We start from the raw sequence: 23,791 nt of genomic DNA, 5'->3' as shown, positions 1-23,791 counted from the left end.
GATGTGGGCTTTGGAACTAGTTAGGCATGGACTTGAATCCTGTACTCTCTGCTCTGACACTCAGCATTTTTGTGGCCTCCAGCAAATGTCCTCACTGGTCGTCCCCTCCAACCTCTTTCCCTATTCCAAGGCTATGATATCCCACAATATACAGCAATTCTGCCCATTTTCCTCCTCTTGGCTTTCCTTATTTTCTGTTCTTTTCTCCTTTTTCTCTCTCCTCCTGATCTTTTTCCTTCCTCTTTCTGCCTCTGTCTTGTGTCTGGCAAGGCGCCCCCTTCACAAGTCATGAGCCCTGCACAGAGGAAGGCCATTTCTCAACTTTGTGTAATGTGAACTTGACATCTCCCAAAGGGCCAGTGGAGATACACAGGGACACATGCTCGCCTTGTAACATGCAAGGTTTTGCTGAGACAAGAATATGCAATGACCCTGACTTGAGAGCTGGTATCAGCTCTCCCAACCAGAGTCAGTAAGGATAACTCCTTTCCTCACTGCCTCCCACTCCCCAGCCACCATCTGAATCCTGACCTCCCTGTTTCACTCCAAGACCTGCCAAGACAGGGTGCATGCCGATCCCTGCCCCGCTTCCCTCCTCCAGTGTGCCAATCACCAAATCAAGAAAAATAAACACATTTCAAGTCAGTAGTCCTTTGAGCCAGACTCCAATCTCTTGAGACATCTGTTGGAACAAATACCCAAACAAGCAAAATCTGCTCTTCCATTAATTCCTCATGAAAACACAAATATTTCTCAAGCCTAAAATGCTCTTCCTTGTTACCCAGATCCTATCTCTCCCTTAAAATTGGGCCTCTGTGGATTCACCATCATATGTATGAATTAGGATTTGTTTCAGCTGAAAATAACTCAAACTCAAAACTAAGTAGTTCAAATAAGGTAAAGTCATTTTTACTTTTACACAAAGGATATCTGGAGAGAGACATTGCATTCTGGGCTGGTTCAGAAGCTTCATGGTGCCATCTGATATCCAAGTTTCTTCTTTTTCCCCTGTTGCCATTAATGTGTTGCCTTAGGGTCTAAAGTAGCTGCTGGCATTCTAACCATTTCATCTTTATTCCAGGCATCAGGAAGAAAGAAAGCCTGCTAGGAGAGACAACTAAAAGTTTCTGCCACCATTATTGGCTCCTCTCCATTTTATTATTTCCCAGCCTGTGAGATATCATCCCTCCCTCCTTAACGTCCTCATAGCAAATTATACATATCAAGTTATTCATTTAAATTAATTAACATTTATTATATCCTTATCATATACCCCCAGCACCTAGTTCAGTGTTAGACATGAAGAATAGTGGATGGTGATTTCTCTCAGGATCAAGCGAGGCTTATGCATATACAAATAATTGTGATGTAGGGTAACAGGTTCTGTGAAAGATGTGTGGATACTGACCGTGGGAACACAGAAGAGGATGGTTGCTTGGAGCAGAGGGTGGAAGGCAAATATTAGATGGTTGCACAGCCCACAGGAGAGAACATCTGAGCAGGGCTTCAAATGGCATACAAGATTCTTAGAAGTAGAGAAGAGAGAAAGGACGTTCAGGGCAGTGGGAATCCTATAAGCAAAAGATAGAAGTCCCTGCACTACTAGGACCAGCCACTTCTGGTTACAGTTCATGTGACCAGAGTTCAAGGTACATGGGTTGAGTGGCAGATGATGGAAAGTTTATCAAAGAAGCCTTATAGCTATGGGAAAGAGTTTGAATTTCTTCCCCTATTCCAGAAGCTGGTAGAAATTCACCTAAGACCCACTCAGTGTATTTCTTAAATATGCACGTCTTCTGGTTCTCTCTCCTGAAAATCTTGATCCGATAAAGGTTTCAATTTAGCGAGCACCCTGAATGATTCAGGAATTCCCAGCACAGCAGTGTGGCGGCCAGGAGTCAATGTTGGATTTAGGCAGACCCAGGAGATGAGCAGATTTGGATTTCAGAGAAGTCACTCTGGTAGTGGTATAGAGGGTGGCATCCTGGGTGCCAAGAATGCGGACAGGAGACCTGTTAGGCAGCTGTTACCATTGTTCAGGCTGGACGTAATAAGAGTGGATTTCAGGGAGTGACAGAAGACGTGAAGGGTGTTTCGAGAATTGTTCTGGAAGTGTATATGGCCAGGACTTGGTGATGCTGATTGTGGTGGATTGAAGGAAGGGAAACATAGAAAACAGCACAGATTTTTTAAGCTTGGCTGACCTAGGAGATGGTGAGTCTATTAAACAAGTTCAGGAAAAGAAGGGAAGAAGTAAGGAAATAAAATATAGAATTCCATCGGAGGGCCAATTAAGTTGGGGATACCTCAGGGCACTTCACAGTTTTCTTGTATTGCAGTATGCGGGTGCGCGCACACACACACACACACACACACACACACACACACAAATTGTTTCATCCATATTATATCACAGTTTCCTCTAGGGTACAGATCCAACCTTGGTAATTGGCACTTGCCTCACTTTGCCCAGCCTATGGCCACTTAGAATTGAGGCTTAGGATGCTTCTATAGAATAAGCATATTTACCCTCTTCACCTACTTTCCAGTAGGGAAAATTGGTATAACATGGGTGAAGGATGAACTCTAGTTCTGAAATTGTGAAGAAAACCATGCTTCTATTTATGAATTTAAAAGAAATCCAAGTTTTCAATTAAGAAAGGGAAAACATGATCACTTTGGAAAACATAACCAACCATGACATTTCAATCATGCCATCCATTAGATGCTGCTGTTTTAACTGCCATGCTGCTAGACTGCCCACACAAACTTGCTCCTTAAGTGTGTCTTTGCTTGCACATATTTGTATCAATTGGCATATGCATTTTATCTTCTCTTTTGTCTCTTAGATTTGGGAGGAATGGATGGTTATGATCTCTTTCTGGAAACTGTAATTCTTTGAATATGATAAACAAACAATTCTTTGAAAAAGAAAAAATCTGTATCAACTTCTCAGAGGTCCAGAAGACTTCCCCTACCTCTCTGTCTGCTATTTTCAGTTCTGCTGTTATCTTTTCCCTCACTTGCTTCAGACTTTGTAGAAGTTGGAGGGAAGTCACTAGTGTTTTGTTACTAGAAACAACCACTGCCTTAGAGAACAGTGATAGTTCAGGACCACGGACAGTAGCAATGGCATGGTGGGGCTCAAGATTTAGCTATACACTTAAGAGAGATGACTTGTATATCACAGGTGTTCCACAAATGTTATGTCAAGTTGAGAATATAAGAGTTAGTTAATATTAATCTTCATGAAATTAGCATGAGCCACCCATGTAAATATTCTAACTCTCCTAAATTTGTGTGTTAATCTCTTATTTTCTTTTGGTACAGGTGATAGAAAAAAATGTTGATCCTGAAACAATGCTATTGCCATATCTGAGGAAGAAGCGTATCCTTTGCTTTGAGTTGTGTATGTGTGTGTATGTGTATCTGTGTATAACCCCAATCTCTTCATCAAGTGATATTTTAAGTATCTTTTTAGAGCCACACTGAGTCATATCCCCTACTTTGAGAAACTCCTACACCTGAGTTTTGTAGACAGTGCATAGTTGCACTTATCAGACAATCAAGTTCTTTCCAATCTGTTTTGGCATTAAATATATTGGCTAAAGTGGAGAATAGCAATAGGAATTAAAGCAACAGATGCTAACATAGCTTAATTTAGCATCCATTCCATTAGAATTAAGAGTCACAATATTGCTGTTCTAACTTCCAGGACTAATCATCATGCCCGCTAGAAAAAGAGAGCACAGAAATCTCCTAAAATGGAAGGGAAAGAACAATGGAGAAATTAAACCTGAAAATGTTACCTTGAAAAAACTTCCCAAGTAAATAATCTAAGGAATGGATTCTTATTCTGCTGTTCATGAACTCCAGTGGGCTTCTAGCAGTCTGTGGATCCTGCTACATTGCATGCAAACTTGTGAGACAATGGGAATTTGTACATTTTTCCCCAGAGAAAGTGAAATTCCCCAAAGAGCACAAAACTCAAACAAAAACATAATAACAATTTTCTGGAAGTCATTCAAGGTTTTGGGGCAAAAAAGTAATGAATACTAATTTCCTGGTTATCCATGGTACCAGTGTAATGTTTAAGATTTGTTTCATTTGTGAGTGACAGGAAATCCCAATAGCAGTAAATAAGGTAGAAGTTTCTTTCTTTCTCATTGTGTTATTTCAGGTTCCCCGGGAAGCAGACACCAAAACATGAGATTAAATATGCAAGAGTTTTATTAGGAAAAATGCCTGAGTGAAATAGAGGGGCAGTTAGAGAAGATTTAGACCTGAAACAAAGAGAGAGAAGGCTGAGTGGAGGAGTCTCAGACTGCATGTAATCCAAGGCAGATTCATCAAAGCCACTGAGGGTGGTTGACAAGGACTCCCACACATCTCCATCGCGCAAAGCCGCTAGTGGGAAGCAGCCCATGGGAGTCATGACCTTGATGAAAAGTGGGGTGATAGATATCAAAGTGCAGCAGCTGGGTCTCTTGGTCAGTTTTCCTCTATGTTGGAGGGAGTCTCTATGTTGAGGCACATTCTCATGGCTGTGATATTTACATAAAGGAATCCTGAAGGTAGGTCAATCCAGATGAATAGAACAATGTCACAGCAGTATCAGGGGCTAAGGGCTTTCTGTCTTGCTGCTTCACCCTCCTCAGTTTGAAGCTTTCTCCTCATGGTCATAGATGACTAACTGAGGTCCAGCCATCATATCTGAATTCCAGCACAAAGGAAGAAGTAAGAGATGAGGGAGGGGCAACCCTCTCCCTTTGAGGATGTTTCCTTCCTGGAAATTATACAGAGCATTTATGCCTCTATCTCTGTGGTCAACATTGTTAATGATGCCACCAAGCATCAGAAGAGGATAAAAAATGTACCTTTTTTATTCCAGGCAACCACATGTGAAGCTCGAAATTGAGCATTTCTATTACCAAGAAAGAATAAGAGAAAAGATATGGGGAAACAACTAGCAGTTTCCTGCATTGAGAAACAGAAATATAGCAAATGTGGATAACATGACACAAATATTCTAAGAATTAATTACACTTTGACATTTTACTTTGTATATCATCAAAGCCACACATAAGGAAAGAACAGATATGCGAGGTACTCACACCTGCAAATCCTCAAGGCCGTTGATATGTCTAGACTCTTCCTTCTTTTAAGTTTGGCCCTCTTTTCGGCAACCTGAGGTCCAGCTGTCTTAAAAAGAAGGAGACTAGACATAACACACAAGTGGGGGACTTTCCTGGCCGTCCAGTGGTTAAGAATCCAGGCTTCCACTGCAGAGGGCACAAGCTCAGTCCCTGGTTGGGGAACTGAGATCCGTGTGCCCTGTAGTCAGAAAAACAAAAAACAAAAAATCACATACACACAAATGAAAATCAAGAATTTGTAAGATTATAAATAATAGCAGCTAAGATATACATACGTCGTTTGATTAATAAGTATCAAACAAGTGTACATTTAAGAATGTTTGATGTTGTCTCTTAAGGTCAGAGCTATTTTACAAAGAAAATTATGGAAGACACATTATCTTTAACTATGCTTTTCCAGTCCGACTCACAGGAACTAAATATGGCTGTGGAGGGGGAGGCTGTGGTGCCTGCACAGTGATGATATCACGATATAACCCCATTACCAAGAAGATAAGGTACCTTGCTGCAAAGTCCACGTATGGTTGAATTTTTGTAGCTTTCAACTGTGTTGTTTTCCTTCCTTTGGTAAATATGCGCACCTGCTGTGTGACAGGAACTGTGATAAACACTGGGAATGCAATGATGGGCATCAAACCATTCAGGTTCCAGCAAAAATGTTGCTTTCTCAGCCCTCCCTGATCACCTCCCCCATGCCCATGCCCCGTTTCACCTCTGCAGCTCCCTGCTCCCTTATTAATGTATTCATGGTACTTCTCATCGTGTGTGCTGTGTGTATGTGTTGTCCAAGTACATATGTATTGCCCATCGTCCCTCGGTGAGAAGATATACTCTACATAGGCAGGGATTTTATCTGTCTTGTCCACTAATCAGTCCCACTGCCTGGTCACTCTGCCTAGCATATAGTAGGCACTCAATGTTTACATTTATTTAAAAGTGAATAATATCCTTCTAAGGTCTTCCCTGTAGCTCAAACTACGGTGAAGAATCTGCCGGCAATGCAGGAGACCTAGTTTCAATTCCTGGGTCAGGAAGATCCTCTGGAGAAGGGGATGGGAATACACTCCAGTATTCTTGCCTGGAGAATCCCATGGACAGAGGAGCCTGGGGGGCTACAGTTCATGGAGTCGCAAAGAGTCAGACACGACTGAGTGACTAACACTGCTACTACTAATATCCTCCAGACTTTCTTTTGTGTATATATTTATGGAAGCATACTGCATGTACAGTTTAGAAACTTCCGTTGCTACACTTCTTAGGAATATCTTTTCAAAATAATAAATATAATTTTAGTGGCTGTATATGTGCTATCATATATATCACCGTCACCAAAAGGTGCTGACTTAGATTATTGTTTGGTTTTCACTATTATAAAGGAGTGGATCAGTGAGCACTCATATGTCTATGTATATTTATATTTATGTTTGTGATGATTTCTTGATGATAGATCCATAGAGGTGGAATTGGAGGGTAAAAGGATGAGTGAATCTTTAAATTTTTATGGCTTCCAGCAAGATTCCTCTCAGAACAGTTCTGTCAATTTACATTCTTTTCAGCAGTCTATGAATTCCATTTTCCCAAACCTTTGCATTCTTAGCGTATTACAATTTTTACAAACGGTTGTCATTTTCTTTGATAAAAACGGCTTCTCATTGCTTAATTTGAAACTCTCTTGATTGTCATTGAGGTTGAACCTTTGCTTCACGTATTTGTTGGCCGTCTGTTACTTTGTTTGGTAAAGTGAGAACATTTTAGGAGTCCTTTTGAGTTAGATATTTTCTAGCAGGAGATTTGTGGGGCTGAGGAGTTCTGTGTTCCACGCTCTGTTTCTTCTTCTGAGACAAAATATCAAGTTAACTCTATTGCCCAAGCAACCCCTGGCCTGGCATCTGCTTGGAAGATGGAATGTGCTCCAGGTGATTGTCACATGTGACTAGAGAAACGAATGTCAGCCCCTCCATCAACAGAAAAGAAAAAAAACAAAAAACAGTTACTGAAACTATTCTGGAGTTAGAATTGGAGGCCTAATTTGAATCCCATCTGACACTCCAGCTGTGATCCTGAGCAACTCACTCTGACCCTCAGAGTTGTCTTCTACAAAATGGCCATTAACTAAGGGCAAAATGTCTATGCAAAGCTTGGAATATCTTATAAAACCTGCCATATTGGAGGCGCTGCTTTCCCACTAGATACAATGTAATTTGTGCTTCTCTTTTTCATATGAAGACATTATCCAGCTAACGCCTGTCTGACTCCCATCTGTTCTCTGTATGGGGCTGCCATCACCACAGTAGAAGGCATAGGAAGCAGCAAGACCAGGATTCATCCTGTTCAGGTGAGAGAGGGCCTCTTCTTCATAGGGTTTCTGTGCCTTGAAAATCATTAATCACACGATGAGTTCCTGAAATTAACACAGTAGAGCTGTGGGCCCTGCTGCCTGGGCATAGTCCACAGATGACACAAAGCGGGAGGCAGGAGTGAAACTTGGGACATGTGACTGACTTGTTAGAAAAATACTTTTTAAGACTAGAGACCTCTTTCCTAAAAAGAAAAAAAAAAAAAACTTGACATCACTGGGTTGTTTTCTATATTCTAATTAAATGAGACCTGTCCATTTTGTATCTTCCAAACTTATATAGAAAAGAGAACCATCTATGCATTGGGGGATAAAATCTTGGTTTTTTTCTATAAAGGGAAATGTAACATGATTTTAAAACTGAATGAAAATCTCAGCTACCAAAAAGATTTGTTGAATTTAGGGCTTATTTGGAAGCTATGTAATGGTAGCTGTCAATGAATTGTAAGGCTTTTCTCCTAAGGATGCTCCTTGTTAGAACTTTGCCTGAAGTGAAAGGACACCTCAGATTCCTGACTCTTTCAATTATTTATATGCTGCCCAGAAAGATGCTCTTGCTACTTGTTTCTGTCTAAGATAATGAGTATCACTTAAGAGGAGAGGAGAGGAAGGAAAAAAAAAACAAAAAGGAAAAGAGAGGGGGAAGATAGTCACAGAGCAGAAAATGGGCCAGCTTCATATTCTTCAGGCAATCTTGGCTTTGGTTTATTTTCTATGAAACCTTGTTACCTAGAGGGAGCAGATTCTGCCTGAATATGCCTGTGAGGCTTGGCTGTTTGGAGGCATGAAAACACTGTCATTTAGTACCTGCTGCCCAGTTCCTGGCAGTAAGGTAGCCAGACAACGGCTTCCAAAATGGGCTTGAACCATTGAAGTTAGACTCAAAAGAGAACAGGCTGGGGTGGGAGGCAGGGAGATTTGGAAAAAAAATCAAAGCAATCTTTCCTTCGTGACTGTTGTTTGGATTAACGATAGCACTTTGTAAACAAATTCCAATGGCAACCCACTCCAGTACTCTTGCCTGGAAAATCCCATGGACGGAGGAGCCTGGTAGGCTGTGGTCCATGGGGTCGCTAAGAGTCGGACACGACTGAGTGATTTCACTTTCTTTTTTCACTTCTATGCATTGGAGAAGGCAATGGCAACCCACTCCAGCACTCTTGCCTGGAGAATCCCAGGGACGGGGGAGCCTGGTGGGCTGCCATCTATGGGTTCGCACAGAGTCGGACAGGACTGAAGCAGTAGCAAAGCATTAGGGCTGTATGCTCAGTTGCTTGGTCGTGTCCGACTCTTTGCAACCCCATGGACTGTAGCCCGCCAGGCTTCTCTGTCCATGGAATTATCCCAGCAAGAATACTGGAGTGGGTTGCCATTCCCTTCCCCAGTTAGGGCTTTACTTGACGATAATTCAGTTCATTTATTTGAAGGACTTCCTTTATCTCAGAAATTCCCCTTCTGGACTACAGGTTGAAATACTCAGGAATCTTTTAAAAATATGTGTCATTGACCCACCCCAAGAGATTCTGTCAGATAGTTTGGGGTGCTGCTTGGGCCTTGGAGATTTTAAAGCTTTCCCCTGCAATTCTGAAGGCTGAGAACTTTTGAATGAAGCTCAAAAAGCTGGTGAGGATCAGTCATGGCTACCCCAGTCCAAGAAAGGGAGAGATACCAAGGCTGAGAAGGATTTTCTGGGGTCTCTTCTCCAACTTTAATGTGCCTGTGAACCACCCAGGGATCTTGTTTGAATGCAGGGTCTGATTCAGTAGGTCCAGGGTCGAGCCCAAGATTCTACGTTTTAATGTTTCTGTGCTTGCAGGAGAGGATTGCCAAGTGTCATGGCACACAGTGTGGCTTCTGCACCCCTGGGATGGTGATGTCCATGTACACGCTGCTGAGGAACCATCCGGAGCCCACCCTGAGTCAGCTAAATGATGCTCTTGGTGGTAGGTTATATGTGTGTGTGCTTTAATTTCTAGTTTCTAAATGATGGTGCTGATAATAGCTATTAAACATTTACCAAGTGCCACACACTGCATTACGTGCTGTATAAACAGATCTTCATTTACTCTTTATGATAACTTTATAAGGTAGGCACTATTATTATCTCCCATTTCATAGATGGAGAAACTGAGGTTTAGAGAGTAATTTACTAAAAATTATACCACCAATAAGTAGAGGAGTTAGTTTGTTCAAATCAGGTTTCAGACAAGACCCACATACTGCACTTGGCTGACACATTTCTCAAGTCTCTCTTAATCTATAAGGGTCTCCTCGTTTATTGTTTGCTTATTTAAATAATAACTACACCACCAGTTTATTCATTTACCCTCCAAGGAATTCAGTTATCTCCAGTTCCCTCCTACCGGGGTGGGTGCTCTCAGGACGGTATTATCAGAGGGCTCCTAATGAACGCAACATGAAATCAAAGAGACTGACATCTTCTCGTGATACTTATTTCAAAGAACTGCCTTTATTTGGAGCTAGTTTATCAAATTCGGGAACTCAGTGTGTGTGTGTGGAGCTGGTGCTGGGTCTTGGAGGAGTCTTCATTATCAAGATTCTGAACAATTCAGGGAAGCTTGGCGCACTGCAGTCCATAGGGTCACAAAGAGTCAGACACGACTGAGCCACTGAACTGACTGAACAGTTCTAAAGAATAAGAGCCTTCCAGATGCTATTTCAGGTGATATCCTCCTTGGCTCTTTGTCTTCTGTCTCCCAGGGACTTTATTTCTCTGCTGTATTACATGGGCCTAAAGCTCATGTGCTCAATTCCTCTGCTGAAGTGTTCCAGGGAAGACAGGACTAAACAGAAGTGAAAAGGAGAGATGGTGCATAAGACACAAACTGGACTTATTTGTCCTTTGGTCTTTGGCCTTATTAGGTCTTACTATGCGTTTGATCTCATGGCCATTTATGATGTAAACAAGTGACAAGAGGTTCTCAAGTTTTAGGGAGCTTGAGACGTACACGGGAAAATGTTAGAAATGAAGATTCCTGAGATCCAAGCCCAGAGAGGTTGCTTCAGTGGCTTTGTTTTTTGAATTTAGATTTAGGGGTTGGAGGAGAACATGGGAAATGGACCACTGTAGAGAAATGCTGGCCTAATGATTTATTGTAAATAAATTGTGTACCCGTTGCTTCTACAGCTTAAAAACTGCCTTTGCTTCTATATAAAACCTTTGACCTTTCTAGCAACTGAAGCTTAGCTCGCTCTCTTTTTTTTTTAAATATCAAAATTTAGCTTTTTTACATTTTTACTGATATTGAAAACCAAAATTTTTAATTGAAGTACAGTCAATTTACAATATTGTGTTAGTTTCAGGCGTAGAGCACAGTGATTGAGTATTTTTGCAGACAACATTCTCTCATAGGTTATAAGAAAATGGATAAAATTCCTTATGTTATACTGTAAGCCTTTATCGATTCTGTATTTTATATATTATTGTTTGTCTTTGTTAATCCCATAGTTGTAATTTATCCCTCCCACTTCCCTCTCCCTATTGTAATCACAAGTTTGTTTTCTATGTCCGTGAGTCTGTCTCTGCTTTGTAGATACATTCCTTTGTATTATTTTCTATTATTCCACATATAAGTTATATTGTATAATATTTGTCTTTGATTTATTTCACTAAGCATATTATTCTCTAGGTCCATCCACATTGCTACAAATGGCAGTATTTCATTCTTTTTTTATGACTCAGTAATATTCCAACACACACACACACCCCACATCTTGTTTTTAACACTACATCTTCTTAATCTAATTATCTGTTGATGACCATTTGGGTTGTGAAAATCAACCCCCAAATATTGCTGTATACCAACAGTTTTTGACTTGAAATCACTGTGTTCTTTGAACAGCTATCACAAGCAGAGTATATAATAACTGTTTGCAGAGAGAAAATACAAATAGCTGAATTGTTAGACCCTGCCACAAGACTATCAGCCAAATATCTCAAGTTGTTGACAAAAAGAAAAAATTTGATTTGGTGGATTTGGTGGACTGAAATGTCAAACAGCACTTCTTTCTTGGGTGGGGTCCTTATTCCCATCAATCTCTTGGCCAACTGTGCCTGTTTCTAGATTCATTGATTAACAATACTGGGTTTTTCCCCTTCAGGTAACCTGTGTCGTTGCACTGGATACAGGCCCATAATCGATGCGTGCAAGACTTTCTGTAAAGTGAGTAGAAAGGAACACATTATTGAGTATATTTTTTCCCTGGTTAAATAAAATGGTAGGGGGTAGCAGATGTGATTGGAGAAGGAAATGGCAACCCACTCCAGTGTTCTTGCCTGGAGAATCCCAGGGATGGGGGAGCCTGGTGGGCTGCCGTCCATGGGGTCGCACAGAGTCAGACACGACTGAAGTGACTTAGTAGCAGCAGCAGCAGCAGCAGATGTGATTAGAAGAATAGCCCATTGCCACTAATGCAGGAAAACTTCTTATCTCAAGGTCTGTAATTGCTGTCTGTCACTTGATCTTGGGCAGGGCGCCTACCCTGGTTCATTGAGCTTGCCCTGGTAACCGCACGGTAAGCACCTGAGCACTTTGACATTGGCCACTGGTCATTGTTCATTGTGCCGAGGGATCTTTCCTGACCCGTTTGTCTGGGTCAGGTACCCCATCCTGGTGCTCCTGTATCCCCTGAGCACACCCCTGCAGCAGCCTTGGCCGTACGCTGGTGCAATTGCCCATTTACTCTTCCGTCTTTTCACCAGGAGGTGGTCTGCTTGGTGCTTCACCAGTGTGTCAGTTGAGTAGGCACTCAGTCAACGGTGAATAAACACCATTGAAAGGAGGCACAGGAGATTAGCTTTGGAATTTACATGATGAAATAGTGCATCACAAGAACAGAGTGATAATAATAATACTTGTTATTATTAATAAAATATTTTACCAACAAATAAATTATTAATACCAAGTTATTGATAAATTGTTAATAATAAATTATTTGTTGCTAATAAAATATTAAATCAACCATTGTTGTTATGTGCCAGATTTTGTCATAAGATCTTTACAGCATGGTGGCTATAGTAATAATACTGTGTTGTGTACCTGAAAGTTGTGAAGAAAATAGACATATACACACACACACACAAATTTTAGCTATGTGAGGTGATGGATGTGTTAATTAACCTAGTTGTGATCATCATTTAACAAAATATACTTATAATGTAATGTCAAACAGTCACATTGTACACTTTAAATATATATAATTTTATTTGTTAATTATAGCTCAATAAAGCTGAAAAAATATTTAGTAGAATCAACAATAAATTCTTGGTTATTTGTTTTTCTCACCCACTAGACTTCTGGCTGCTGTCAGAGTAAAGAAAATGGGGTTTGCTGTTTGGATCAAGGAATAAATGGATTACCAGAATTTGAGGAAGGAAATGAGGTCAGTGAAACGTAAATTTTTAAAGATTTTTCCAGGACATCAGTAGAGACCAGCTTAGTTTTAGGAAGAAAAATGGCTGTGCAAGTTTTTGAGGCGTGTCAGCACGTCCTCTCCCCCATTCTCACTCCATCATCCATCTTAACAACTTCATCCCTCACTCCAGACGTTACTCTCAGTCACTTACCACTATCTGCAGGAGGGAAAACACGCTGATCTCTTAGTGTCTCTCAGTTTAAAAAAAAAAAAAAAAAAGTGCTTCAAGTCTTCTCTCTAGTGGAGATATTAGGGAAAATGGAAGGGCAGGGAGAGACAAGAGAGGTGGCTGGACGTTCAGGGGAAGGTTCTGGTTCTCAGCTGTGTCTGGCCTGCTGCCTCCTCCGCTTCCCCCAGACCCCAAGGAGTATGTGCAGGGCTGGGGGTCCACCGGCAGCTGCACTGTCGCTAGCAACCTGGTCTGTGTGAGAGCCCTTGGCTTAGAGCCCAGGTACCATGGCTGGTCAGCGGGCTTTTCTGTCTGTCTGTTCTGTGTCTATCTTCTTCTGACCTCATTCCACAAAGGATTTAAAGTAGGGAGAACTGCCTGATGCCAATAACTTCTGGTACTTTCTCTGTTTAAGACAAGTCTGAAACTCTTCTCAGAAGAGGAGTTTCTGCCATTGGATCCAACTCAAGAGCTGATATTTCCTCCTGAGCTAATGGTAAGTAAGGCAAAGTTGAACTCATGCCAGAAGAATTCATGGTGAAATGTGAAGGATATTTGCTATGGATCCTCTTGAAAGTTGATTGGCAAGTAGGTAGTATCCATCTGCCATTCTCAGTCCAGTCTAAAGAGTGTGAGACTAAGGGAGGAACAGTTGATTGTAATAATCAGCAGATAGTATCTATTACAAAATGCCCTGAAATGACAGCGTCTGGAGGTTTAGACATGTTTTCTTCATCCAGTTTTGCTGAGTTTTGTTCTTCCATCAAGTGTTTTGATGAAATTAAATATGCAAAGTATTTTTAAACTTTGAAAAAGATTCTTTTAAGATATAAAAGAACCAACAGGAAATATAGTCTCCAGAAGGAGTGAAATATTGTCACATTTTTGTCCCATACTCTGATTTCTAGTAAACACTACTTTTAGGTCACTGTTATTTTATTTTTTAAAGAGCTCTCTCTTTCCTTTCCTTGTTCCTATAAAGACAGCAGAAGCATGGAAATGTTATCATGAGATGATCTTGAATCTTTATTGCTTTTTCAATAGACAATGGCTGAGAAAAAAACACAAAAGACCAGGATTTTTGGTAGTGATAGAATGACGTGGATTTCCCCAATGACCCTGAAGGAACTTCTAGAAGCCAAAGTCAAGTATCCCCAGGCCCCTGTTGTCATGGGGAACACCTCTGTGGGTACGTAGAAACCAGGAGCTTCCTAGAAGAAAACAGGAAAAGGGCTTCAGGGAGCAAAACCTCAAATATGCATGTTCTTGGGAAAAGCAGTCTGAAATAACATTTTAAATCATCTATGCTTGACTTCCCTTGAGGATTGCTCAAGAGACTTGCACAGCTTCTATTACATAAGTGAATTCCTGTCACTCTAACCGGAGCAGTACACAGAGCTGAACCCCAGAGTCCTGCTCTGTAACAAGTCAGCACAGCTGTCCTGTCTTTCCATGTGGAGTCTGATCTGGGGCTGGGATTTGCAATTATTCTATTTCCTCTCTTAGTGGTGTCTCAGTGGATATAGTAGGTTTTCTTAAATTGCAGTGACATGGTCTTTCTGTTGTGTCCATTGTAAACTCAGTTTGACTACTTGCTTCTTGGAGGAGTCTCCTAGAAGTCTTCCCAAGGAGAATTCTGAATATGCCCCAAGACGACTTGGATGTGTCAGCCAAGTTTTAACACTGACAAATACAGAAGGCTTCACAAGTTTAGTGAAATTCTGTCTGTCCTTTTTCTATGTATGTGATTTAGCAATGAACAGAGCTATAGAAAGATGTCATTTTTATATGTTCTAAGGACATCAGTTTTAATCACAATTTCAAAAATTAAAAGGCAGTTAGGCCCCCCTTCATCCTAGTTTACTTATTTTTTTTCTAATCCTCAGGCCCTGACATGAAATTTAAAGGCATCTTTCACCCAGTTATAATTTCTCCTGATAGAATTGAAGAACTGAGTGTTGTAAACTATACAGATAATGGTGAGTCCTCAGGATCCCTCCTTTCTTAGTTAAAATGCATTAAACAGTTTATTTCTTTGCTCAGTAGACATGCAGAAGAGATCTTCATGATTATAATATACAGAGAGATTCCCTTGTAAGGTGATCGCATTCTGGAGGAAGTTCAGGGAAGAATCCTCTATGATTAGAGGAGATACTGTCTGAATAGTTAGATTTTCACTGAAGAACTTTTATGTCTGCAATTCAGGGAACTGTAACAATTATTCAGTGAAAGGTACCATACCAAGTGCTGGATAAACAATAAAGTTGAGAGTCTTTGCTCTCCAGAAGCACAGTAGATAACCAAAGCAAGTTTATGTATTATGCAGCTTCCAAACTGGCTTTTCCATTTCAATAAAGGAAACTGATGTAATGACAATGATGAGAGGCAATGAAATGTGAGTTTGAAGTCTGGCTCTGGAGTCCAGTTCCTGACTATGTCATATATTAACTGAAAGACGTTAGTCAAGATACTTAACTGAACCTCAGTTTGTATGGGGTTATTACTATTTCAAATCTTTGTTAGAATTCAAGAAGATTCTGTAAAGTATTCAGCATAGTGCTTGACACAATGAGTATTCAAAAAATTTAGCCTCCATCACCTCCACCACTGTCACCCCCACTGTCACCAACACCATCACCTCCTTCACCACCACCATTGCAACCACTGTTAACTTCTCCTTTGTGTGTATTCAGTGGGATCAGTGGTATCCAACTGTTTGCGACCTGTCAGACTGTAGCCCGCCAGGCTCCTCTATCCATGGGATTTTCTGGGCAAGAATACTGGAGTAGGTTGCCATTTCCTCTTCCAAGGGATCTTCCCAACCCAGGGATCAAACTAGCATCTCCCGCATTGGCAGATGGATTCTTTACCACTGCACCACTTGGGAAGCCCACCTCCATTACCAACCACGATTCCTGCCATCACCACCATGACCACCAGTAGCAGGGCAACATGTATCTAGCATAAGGATCCCATATCTGCTGTCTAAAATCTAATGGACATTTCCAGGTCAGCAGTGATCACACTGTGTTCTCTGCAAATGATTCCATTTCAGGGCTGACCATAGGTGCTGCTGTCAGCCTGGCTGAGATGAAGGACATCCTGGCTAATGTGACCCGGAAACTCCCCGAGGAGAAGACACAGATGTATCACGCTCTCCTGAAACATTTGGGAACTCTGGCTGGGCCCCAGATCAGGAATATGGCTGTATGTATTTGATGACAGTAATAGCTAGTGTGTGCCCCTTGAATGACCATTCCTATCAAATCGTGACATTTTCATTCTTTGAGAACAGACAAAAAGAATAGTTTTCCAAAGCTTTGATTCTTGTAATAAGCTTGGTTCTTATTTTACCACTTGTGTCTTTATAATTTCACAACTGGAGTGAAAATAACCCATTATTTTAAAAAGTCTTTAGGGGGCCACATAGTGAGCAGGCATCCAGATTCAGATCTGAACCCCCTCCTGGCTGTGGGCAACTGTACCCTCAACCTGCTGTCAAAAGGTAGGTGACACCTCCTTCCTGGGGCTTATTAAATCCTGTTCCTCCTCTTCTTTTGCCTCTCCGGGGTTATAGGAAGCCCAGTTTTGACAATTAGTATTCTTTTTATTATAATTCCATCTCCCTTTTCAGATGTTTGGAAAGTCAGTCAGTTGGGTCTTAATTGTACATGCACCTAACGTCTTCATCTCCTTCCTTTTGAAGGCTTCTGGTAGATATTTTCCTATGCTGGTTGCCTGACCAGTGTTGGTTAGTGTCCTGCTGTAATCTGAAGAGTGACAAGAACTCTAGGCTCATACTTGAGCTGTCATTGATGGAAGCCTGCAAGTCTTTTTCTATTGAACATTGGTTGAGCTTCATCCTATACTTTTTTGAGTTTTGTTTTTGAAAACTAAGTCTAAGATTTTTTCATTTATTTCTTTCATTTCAATTTAGTCAACAATTATTAGAAAGATTTAATTGGTCCTCTAAAAATCTGTATTTTTTAATTTAAAAATACATACTAACTTTCTCTTACCTGCATTGTTAAATGCCAACTCTTCATAGCATCTAAACCACAAAATTATCTTAATGAAGAAGATGTATAATTCTGTTCTAGGTTCATCAGTCCGTATTTCTCAATTCCACATAAATGCATTACTATATGATACTGGTTTTTCTCTTTCTGACTTACTTTTTACCTCACTACAGTTGACTCAAGTTTGTTCCTTTTTATGGCTGAGTAATATTCCATTATATAGATGTACCACAACTTCTTTATCCATTCATCTGTCAGTGGACACATATACACTATCATGTGTAAAATTGTTAGTGGGAAATTGCTAAATGATACAGGGAGACCAGCCTGGTGCTCTGCAATGACCTAGAGGGATAGGATTGGGGCAGGGGAGGGAGGCTCAGGAGGAAGGGGATGTGTATATAATTATGACTGATTCATGTTGTTGTACGGCAGAAACCAAAACAAAATTTTCCACCAATTAAAAAATAAAGTTTTAAAAAAGATGTATATTCAGTTATCAACTTAAGTAACATCCTTTAAAAAAATCATTCATGGAGAATTAGGTTTTGTGATATAAATATAAACATCAAAAGATTCTTAGTTTTTATCCCAAAGTCCTATTTCATTATAGCTTTAAATAGTTCCTCCCTCCGGTATATTGATTAAAGAACAGAAATTCTTTAGGTGCTGAGAAAAGATAGAAACAATTAAGACTACATCTCACTGGTATAAAAATTCATTAAAGGCAATTTATTCACTATTGTACTGAGTAGAGTTCTTGATTATACACAATAAATGTTTGTTGAATGACTTGATTAGAATATCAAAAGAGATATTAGTATCTTCTTTCTTCTCACAAATCTCAAAATAAATCGTACTGTTCAGGAAGTGATTCCTAAGGTCCTTCTCTGCCTGACCTCGGGCTACTCACCTAGATATTTTTATTTATAATCAAGAAAAAAGGCAAAATAAAAATAAAAAAGATGGGCTCTAGATGGGATGAAGCACTGCAAGACACCATTACATGGTGAAAGACTTTTTAAACAAGGGAAGAGCACTTCTTTTCCTAATCAGCTTCCTGTATTTGGTAGAATTGTTTCCCAAATTTTGGGAATTTGATTGTTTAATGAAAAACAGATGCCAAGGAAAGTGTTCTTTCTTTCCACAGAAGGAAAACGGCAGATTCCTTTAAATGAGCAGTTTCTCAGAAAGTGCCCAAGTGCCGATCTTAAGCCTGAAGAAATCTTGATCTCAGTGAACATCCCCTATTCAAAGAAGGTGAGACTGTCCTTTCAATTTCTTCATTTTACCTGTGAGCATACAGCTTGTTAATTGCACCATATAAGAGAGTTAAAAAAAAAAGGTGTGGAGTGTTTGTAGTGGAGAATATGAGGATCTGCAAATATTTTTCACTTGTATTAAGTACTCTCCATCATTCCTAGAATCAGGAGACCTTTAACTCTGCTTTTCTCTCCATCCTTCTCTCTCTCCCTCCCCCCGTACCTCCCCTCATTGAAACCAAGTTCTAAAGTTACCTTCCTACAAATTTTTAAAAATTTTTTGTACGGTGAGGCTTTGTCACAAGTAAGACTTGAAACTGTTCCTCTACTTATACCTTGAGGTTTGGAAGAAGCTATAAATTTACAATAGGACTTAGTGGTAGGAAGAAGGGCTTTGGAGTCAGACTCAAGAGTGAATCCTAGTTCAGGCCTAATGAATCAGTCTGAGCCTTGGATTCTCATCTGTAAATGGGAAGGATCGAGCCTGCCTTGGAAAGTATATGATTTTGCTAGCTAGGGCTGCAAAGAACCACAGCCTCAGTGGCTTAACTACACTCTCACTTCTGGAGGCCAGAAGTCTGATATCAGGGTGTTGGTGGTGTTGATTTTCTCTGAAGCTTCTCTCCTTGGCTAGTAGATAACTATCTTCTCTCTGTATCTCCACATGGTTTTCCCTCTGTGTCTATGTCCAAATTTCCTCTTCTTATGAGGACACCACCGTGTTGGATTATTGCCCACCTCAATTATCTCATTTTTAACTTAATTGCCTCTTTAAAGACCCTAACTCATAATACAGTCACATCCTGAGGTACTACTGGGAACTAAGACTTCAAGATGTCACTTTTGAGGGGACACAGTTCAGCTCAAGAGAGTGTAGCAAGGAGCCAGTGAGGCAGTGCATTCAGACTGCCTGGTGCACAGTTGTCCCTCAGTGTGTTTCTACCGGTGCCACTTCACTTTTGCTTTCAGTGGGAGTTTGTGTCAGCCTTCCGACAAGCCCAGCGACAACAGAATGCACTCGCAATAGTTAATTCGGGAATGAGAGTGTGTTTCGGAAAAGGAGATGACATCATCAGAGAGTTATCCATTGCATATGGAGGTGTTGGTCCAACCACCATCCTTGCAAAGAATTCCTGCCAGAAACTCATTGGAAGGTATGGAATCATGTCCTGAGATTCCAGGGAACCAAGTGGCTCTTTCTATGGTGACATGTAATTACAAGAAGAAAAATACCACCCTTCTGTTTAATGACTTGGAATTCCAACAAGATTTCATGATTATTTCCATGTGTCTTAGTGAATCCTGAAGTGGGCACCATATAGTGTGAGTGTGTGTGTGTGTGTGTGTGTGTGTGTGTGTGCCTATCTCCCAATAGTATTGATATAGAGACACAGTAAACAAAATGAGTAAATCTGGATTCTTTATTGTGAGAGAATAATTTATCATTATGAAAGATTCATTATGGGAGTTTGTTTTACAATAACTTGCTAAGTGTATTGCATACCTGGCTGTTTATTTCTATTGGTAATAACTTGACTATAGATATAGCCATTATTTCTTAAGCCTTCACTAGGTATTGATTACCATTCAGAAGTAATAAACTAATGGTTAAAACGATGATCTTGATCAAGCCACACTGCCTGGGTTAGAATCTCGTTTCAACTCCTGTAAATTATGTGATCTCAGTAAGCTTACTTAATCTTACAGTACCACAGTTTCCTTATCTGTCAAAGGGGAATAATCATATCTCATGCCTCATAGGGCAGCTGAGAGGATTAAGTGGGTGAATACATTGTTGTTGTTCGGTAGCTCAGTTGTGTCTGACTCTAGGACCCCATGGACTGCAGCACGCCAGGCTTCCCTGTCCTTCACTCTCTACTGATATGAATACATAGATATGAATACATGTCTTCTGGAATCAATACATGTAAGGTGTCTAAGTAAGTAAGTGTTAGCCACTCAGTCATGTCTTTGCGACTCCACGGAGTATATAGGTTTCTGTGTCGATTGAATTCTCCAGGCAAGGATACTGGAGTAAGCTGCCATTCCTGTCTCTAGGGGATCTTCCCAACCAAGGCATCATCGAACCCAAGTCTTCTGCATTGCAGGCAGACTCTTTACAGACTGAGCCAGCAGTAAGCCCCATAAAACAGAATTAAAACAGAACCTAGCATGTAGTCAACATTCTAGTGATATAAGGGGCAGTTACTCCTGGTTGAGGACTTAACACAAGTTGTCATTTCTTTCTCATGACCACTCCAGGAGGTGAATTCTACCATGATTGCCCTTTTACAGGTGATGAAGTGGTGTGCCCAGGTCAGACACCCTGAGAGTGGTGGACTGTGATTTGAACTTGGATTTCCTGACTCTGGAGCTTGTACTCTTTTTTTTTTTTTTCATTCAACTGTCACTCTTTGTCTTACCTTTTAGCTGAGCTTGGGGTAGTGAGTCCTGTTGGGCTAGGAATCCTCTTTTGAACCTCATAGGCCCTGGAATGAAGAGATGCTGGATGCAGCTTGCAGGCTGATTCTGGACGAAGTCTCCCTCCCAGGCTCAGCCCCAGGTGGGAAGGTGGAGTTCAAGAGGACCCTCATCATCAGCTTCCTGTTCAAGTTCTACCTGGAAGTGTCACAGATTTTGAAGGAGATGGTAAGTGGAACTGACCATGTGTTCACTTTCGCAGGCCTGAGGGCCTCTGAGCATGCCCAAAGCAGAAAAGGCAACCCCTGCCAAAAAGCTATCAAATAGAGTAGAAAAGACAACCCACGTCGGAAACTCACGGGCTTGCAGGGCATATGGCAGGCCATCTGTTGATGGGGTGTATATTTGGGGAAAAATTTCAAGTCAAGCACAGAATTGTGTGGGATCTGATTTAACACCACTCACTTATTTTTCTGACCTGTTGTGTGTCTCGATGGTGTTCAGAGAACTTGTTACTGGTTTGAATATATTTTCCCTCAGAAAAGCGTTTTTTCCAGTTGCTGAGGTTTACTTTTGTATGTTTGGCTTTCTTCTCTGGGTTCAACTTTGTTTCTCTCACTTGTAAGATGGTGATGGAAGCCTCTCCATAAGGTTTCTGAGAAATGGGTTATCATGGGAAAAGGCTTCATATGGTCCCTAATGCTTCAGAGAACCATGGTGAAGACTGCTTAATAATCATAGTAGTAATCATCCGGGCATTCTTGCACCTGGTCTCCCTTATGACCAACAGTTAAAGTTTATAAGACTGTTGACTAGGAAGGACACATCAAAAAAATATTTATTTCGAAATAAATTTGCTATACCCAAAGGGAACTTGAGCCATGTTGATCACATTAATCCTGAACTACAGCCACCAGACCAAACTAGATCAGAAGCCATGAACAATCCTCATGTGGTATAGAAATTAGTATGTATGATAAAAAAATAAGTATGTGTGATCATAAAAAAGTATGATCACTTTAAATTAGAGACATAGAGTTCTCTCTTATCATTGCTTCTACAGATATCTTCTCATATATGAGAAGAACAAAAAACCAGAACAGTCATATCAAAGTTTTCAGAATAGAAGCTTGAAATCATATATAAGTGACTTATTGTCACCAGGTTATCCAAAGAGAGAAAATAAAGCCAACTCCTTCAATTAATAGCACACTAATATAATTTATTGAATGAATCAAATGATATAAATTACAATTTCCATCTTATAGTCTTTTACCTTCAATTCAATTTCTTCTATTAATATTGCTCTACTAGAGCTGGGTTCGATTCCTGGGTCGGGAAGGTCCCCTGGAGAAGGAAATGGCAATCCACTCCAGCACTCTTGCCTGGAAAATCCCATGGACGGAGGAGCCTGATAGGCTACACCCCATGGGGTCGCAAAGAGTTGGACATGACTGAGCGACTTCACTTCACATTCAAAATAATAGGCTTTGTTGGCTTTAATTTTCTCTTAAAAATTTTATATTGTAAAAAATAACCATTAGGTGGTACAGATGAACTTACTTGCAAAACAGAAATGGAGATACACAAACATGAGTACAAAGAGGGGAAGGGAAAATGGGATGAGTTGGGAGATTGGGATTGACATATACACACTACTATGTATAAAATGAATAACTCATGAGAACCTACTGTATAGCATAGAAAACTCTACTCGGTGCTCTGTGATGACCTGTAAGGGAAGGAAAACCAAAAAAGATGAGATTTCTGTACATGTATAGATGATTCGCTTTGCTATACAATAGAAACTAACACAGCATTATACAGAACTATACTCCAAAAACATTAATTTAAAAAATAAAAAAGAACCATTAGGTGCACTGTTTAAAATCTTGTGTAAGGATCAAATGACCCAGGTTTACTCAACTCTAGAAGTGTTCCTCTTAGACCCTAGAATGCTTCCTGCTGGGAGGCTGTGGCAGAGAGGCAGCCCCAGCATCTTCCCTCCTTCCTGGTTGACCAGGGGATACAGAACAGAGTTTGATACTCATTAGCAATGGTGCACCTTTGCCCTGACCTTTTCCTGGTTTAAGTCCTCTCTTCCTTTCTAATTATTTACTTAGCTTCTGCTTTTCTGTTTTATTGGTTTGTAAGTCCTCAAATCATTTAGGAAGTCATGTGAAAGAATCCTAAAAAACATAAAGATATTGGGAGTCAGTGATCTCCTGTACTCACTTAGCTCTTCGTTAAATATCGTCCTATGCATGGATCTTCCAGAGAAGTGTCCTGGAGGTCAGGGAGAACCCTGCTTATACTTCCAGGATTCTGAATTAGGCAAGTACTTAAAAAAGGTTAAGCTTCACAGCAGAGCTAAGAACCATGCTATCCTCTCTCCCAAGACCATTCTGGCATATTTTAAATATCTACAATGGTTCTACTTTTCAGGACCCTGTTCACTATCCTAGCCTTGCAAGCAAGTATGAGAGTGCTTTAGAAGATCTTCGTTCCAGACATTACTGGAGTACATTAAAGTACCAGGTTAGTGACTTTTTTCTTTCTTTCTTTTTTTTTTAAATTCAAAAGACCCAGGCTAAAGCTTCTTCATGTGGACATCCCACATATCTCTCAGTGATTCTCATGAGCTTTTTAGCCTGAACTCCCCTTCTGGTGAAACTACAGCCTACTTAGTGTTGATTAAAACTTCAAAATCAGGGAAGTATTGTGATTAATAATTAAGCTAGCAATGGTTATTTTTTTTAATGTCTGTTTTGAACTCAAAGAGTTCAAATGTGTTTTTGTTCTGTGACTTTGTACCACTGATATGAACAAGCTGCCTAGTCTGCCACATGCCCTTGCCCTTGCCCTTGGCCTTGGCCCTGCATCAGGGCCGTGGGCTGCTTTGATTTTATTCACAGAGCCCTTGGAGGCTGATGAAAATGCAGTAATGTTTTTTGAAAGAGCTGCTGGTTTAT

At 40.5% G+C, this 23,791-nt stretch overlaps 1 protein-coding gene across 1 annotated transcript in view; it reads left to right on the top strand.

The window, feature by feature from the left end:
• Positions 1–23,791, top strand: part of LOC102187632 (aldehyde oxidase 1) — a 69,996-nt gene that overhangs the window by 3,700 nt on the left and 42,505 nt on the right. The window contains exons 2-16 of the mRNA XM_005676339.3: positions 3,331–3,388; positions 5,557–5,653; positions 7,383–7,491; positions 9,329–9,455; positions 11,635–11,696; positions 12,826–12,915; positions 13,533–13,613; positions 14,162–14,306; positions 15,004–15,096; positions 16,173–16,324; positions 16,529–16,622; positions 18,287–18,396; positions 19,368–19,552; positions 20,885–21,047; positions 23,265–23,357. Of these exons, the coding sequence (XP_005676396.1) occupies positions 3,331–3,388; positions 5,557–5,653; positions 7,383–7,491; positions 9,329–9,455; positions 11,635–11,696; positions 12,826–12,915; positions 13,533–13,613; positions 14,162–14,306; positions 15,004–15,096; positions 16,173–16,324; positions 16,529–16,622; positions 18,287–18,396; positions 19,368–19,552; positions 20,885–21,047; positions 23,265–23,357 (1,659 nt within the window). The remainder of the gene's footprint in view (positions 1–3,330; positions 3,389–5,556; positions 5,654–7,382; positions 7,492–9,328; positions 9,456–11,634; positions 11,697–12,825; positions 12,916–13,532; positions 13,614–14,161; positions 14,307–15,003; positions 15,097–16,172; positions 16,325–16,528; positions 16,623–18,286; positions 18,397–19,367; positions 19,553–20,884; positions 21,048–23,264; positions 23,358–23,791) is intronic.

This window comes from Capra hircus, chromosome 2 (genome assembly GCF_001704415.2).
Source record: "Capra hircus breed San Clemente chromosome 2, ASM170441v1, whole genome shotgun sequence".
Taxonomy (NCBI): Eukaryota; Metazoa; Chordata; class Mammalia; order Artiodactyla; family Bovidae; genus Capra; species Capra hircus.
The sequence above is the reverse complement of the archived record's forward strand: the minus strand, read 5'-3'. Positions and strand labels throughout refer to the sequence as shown.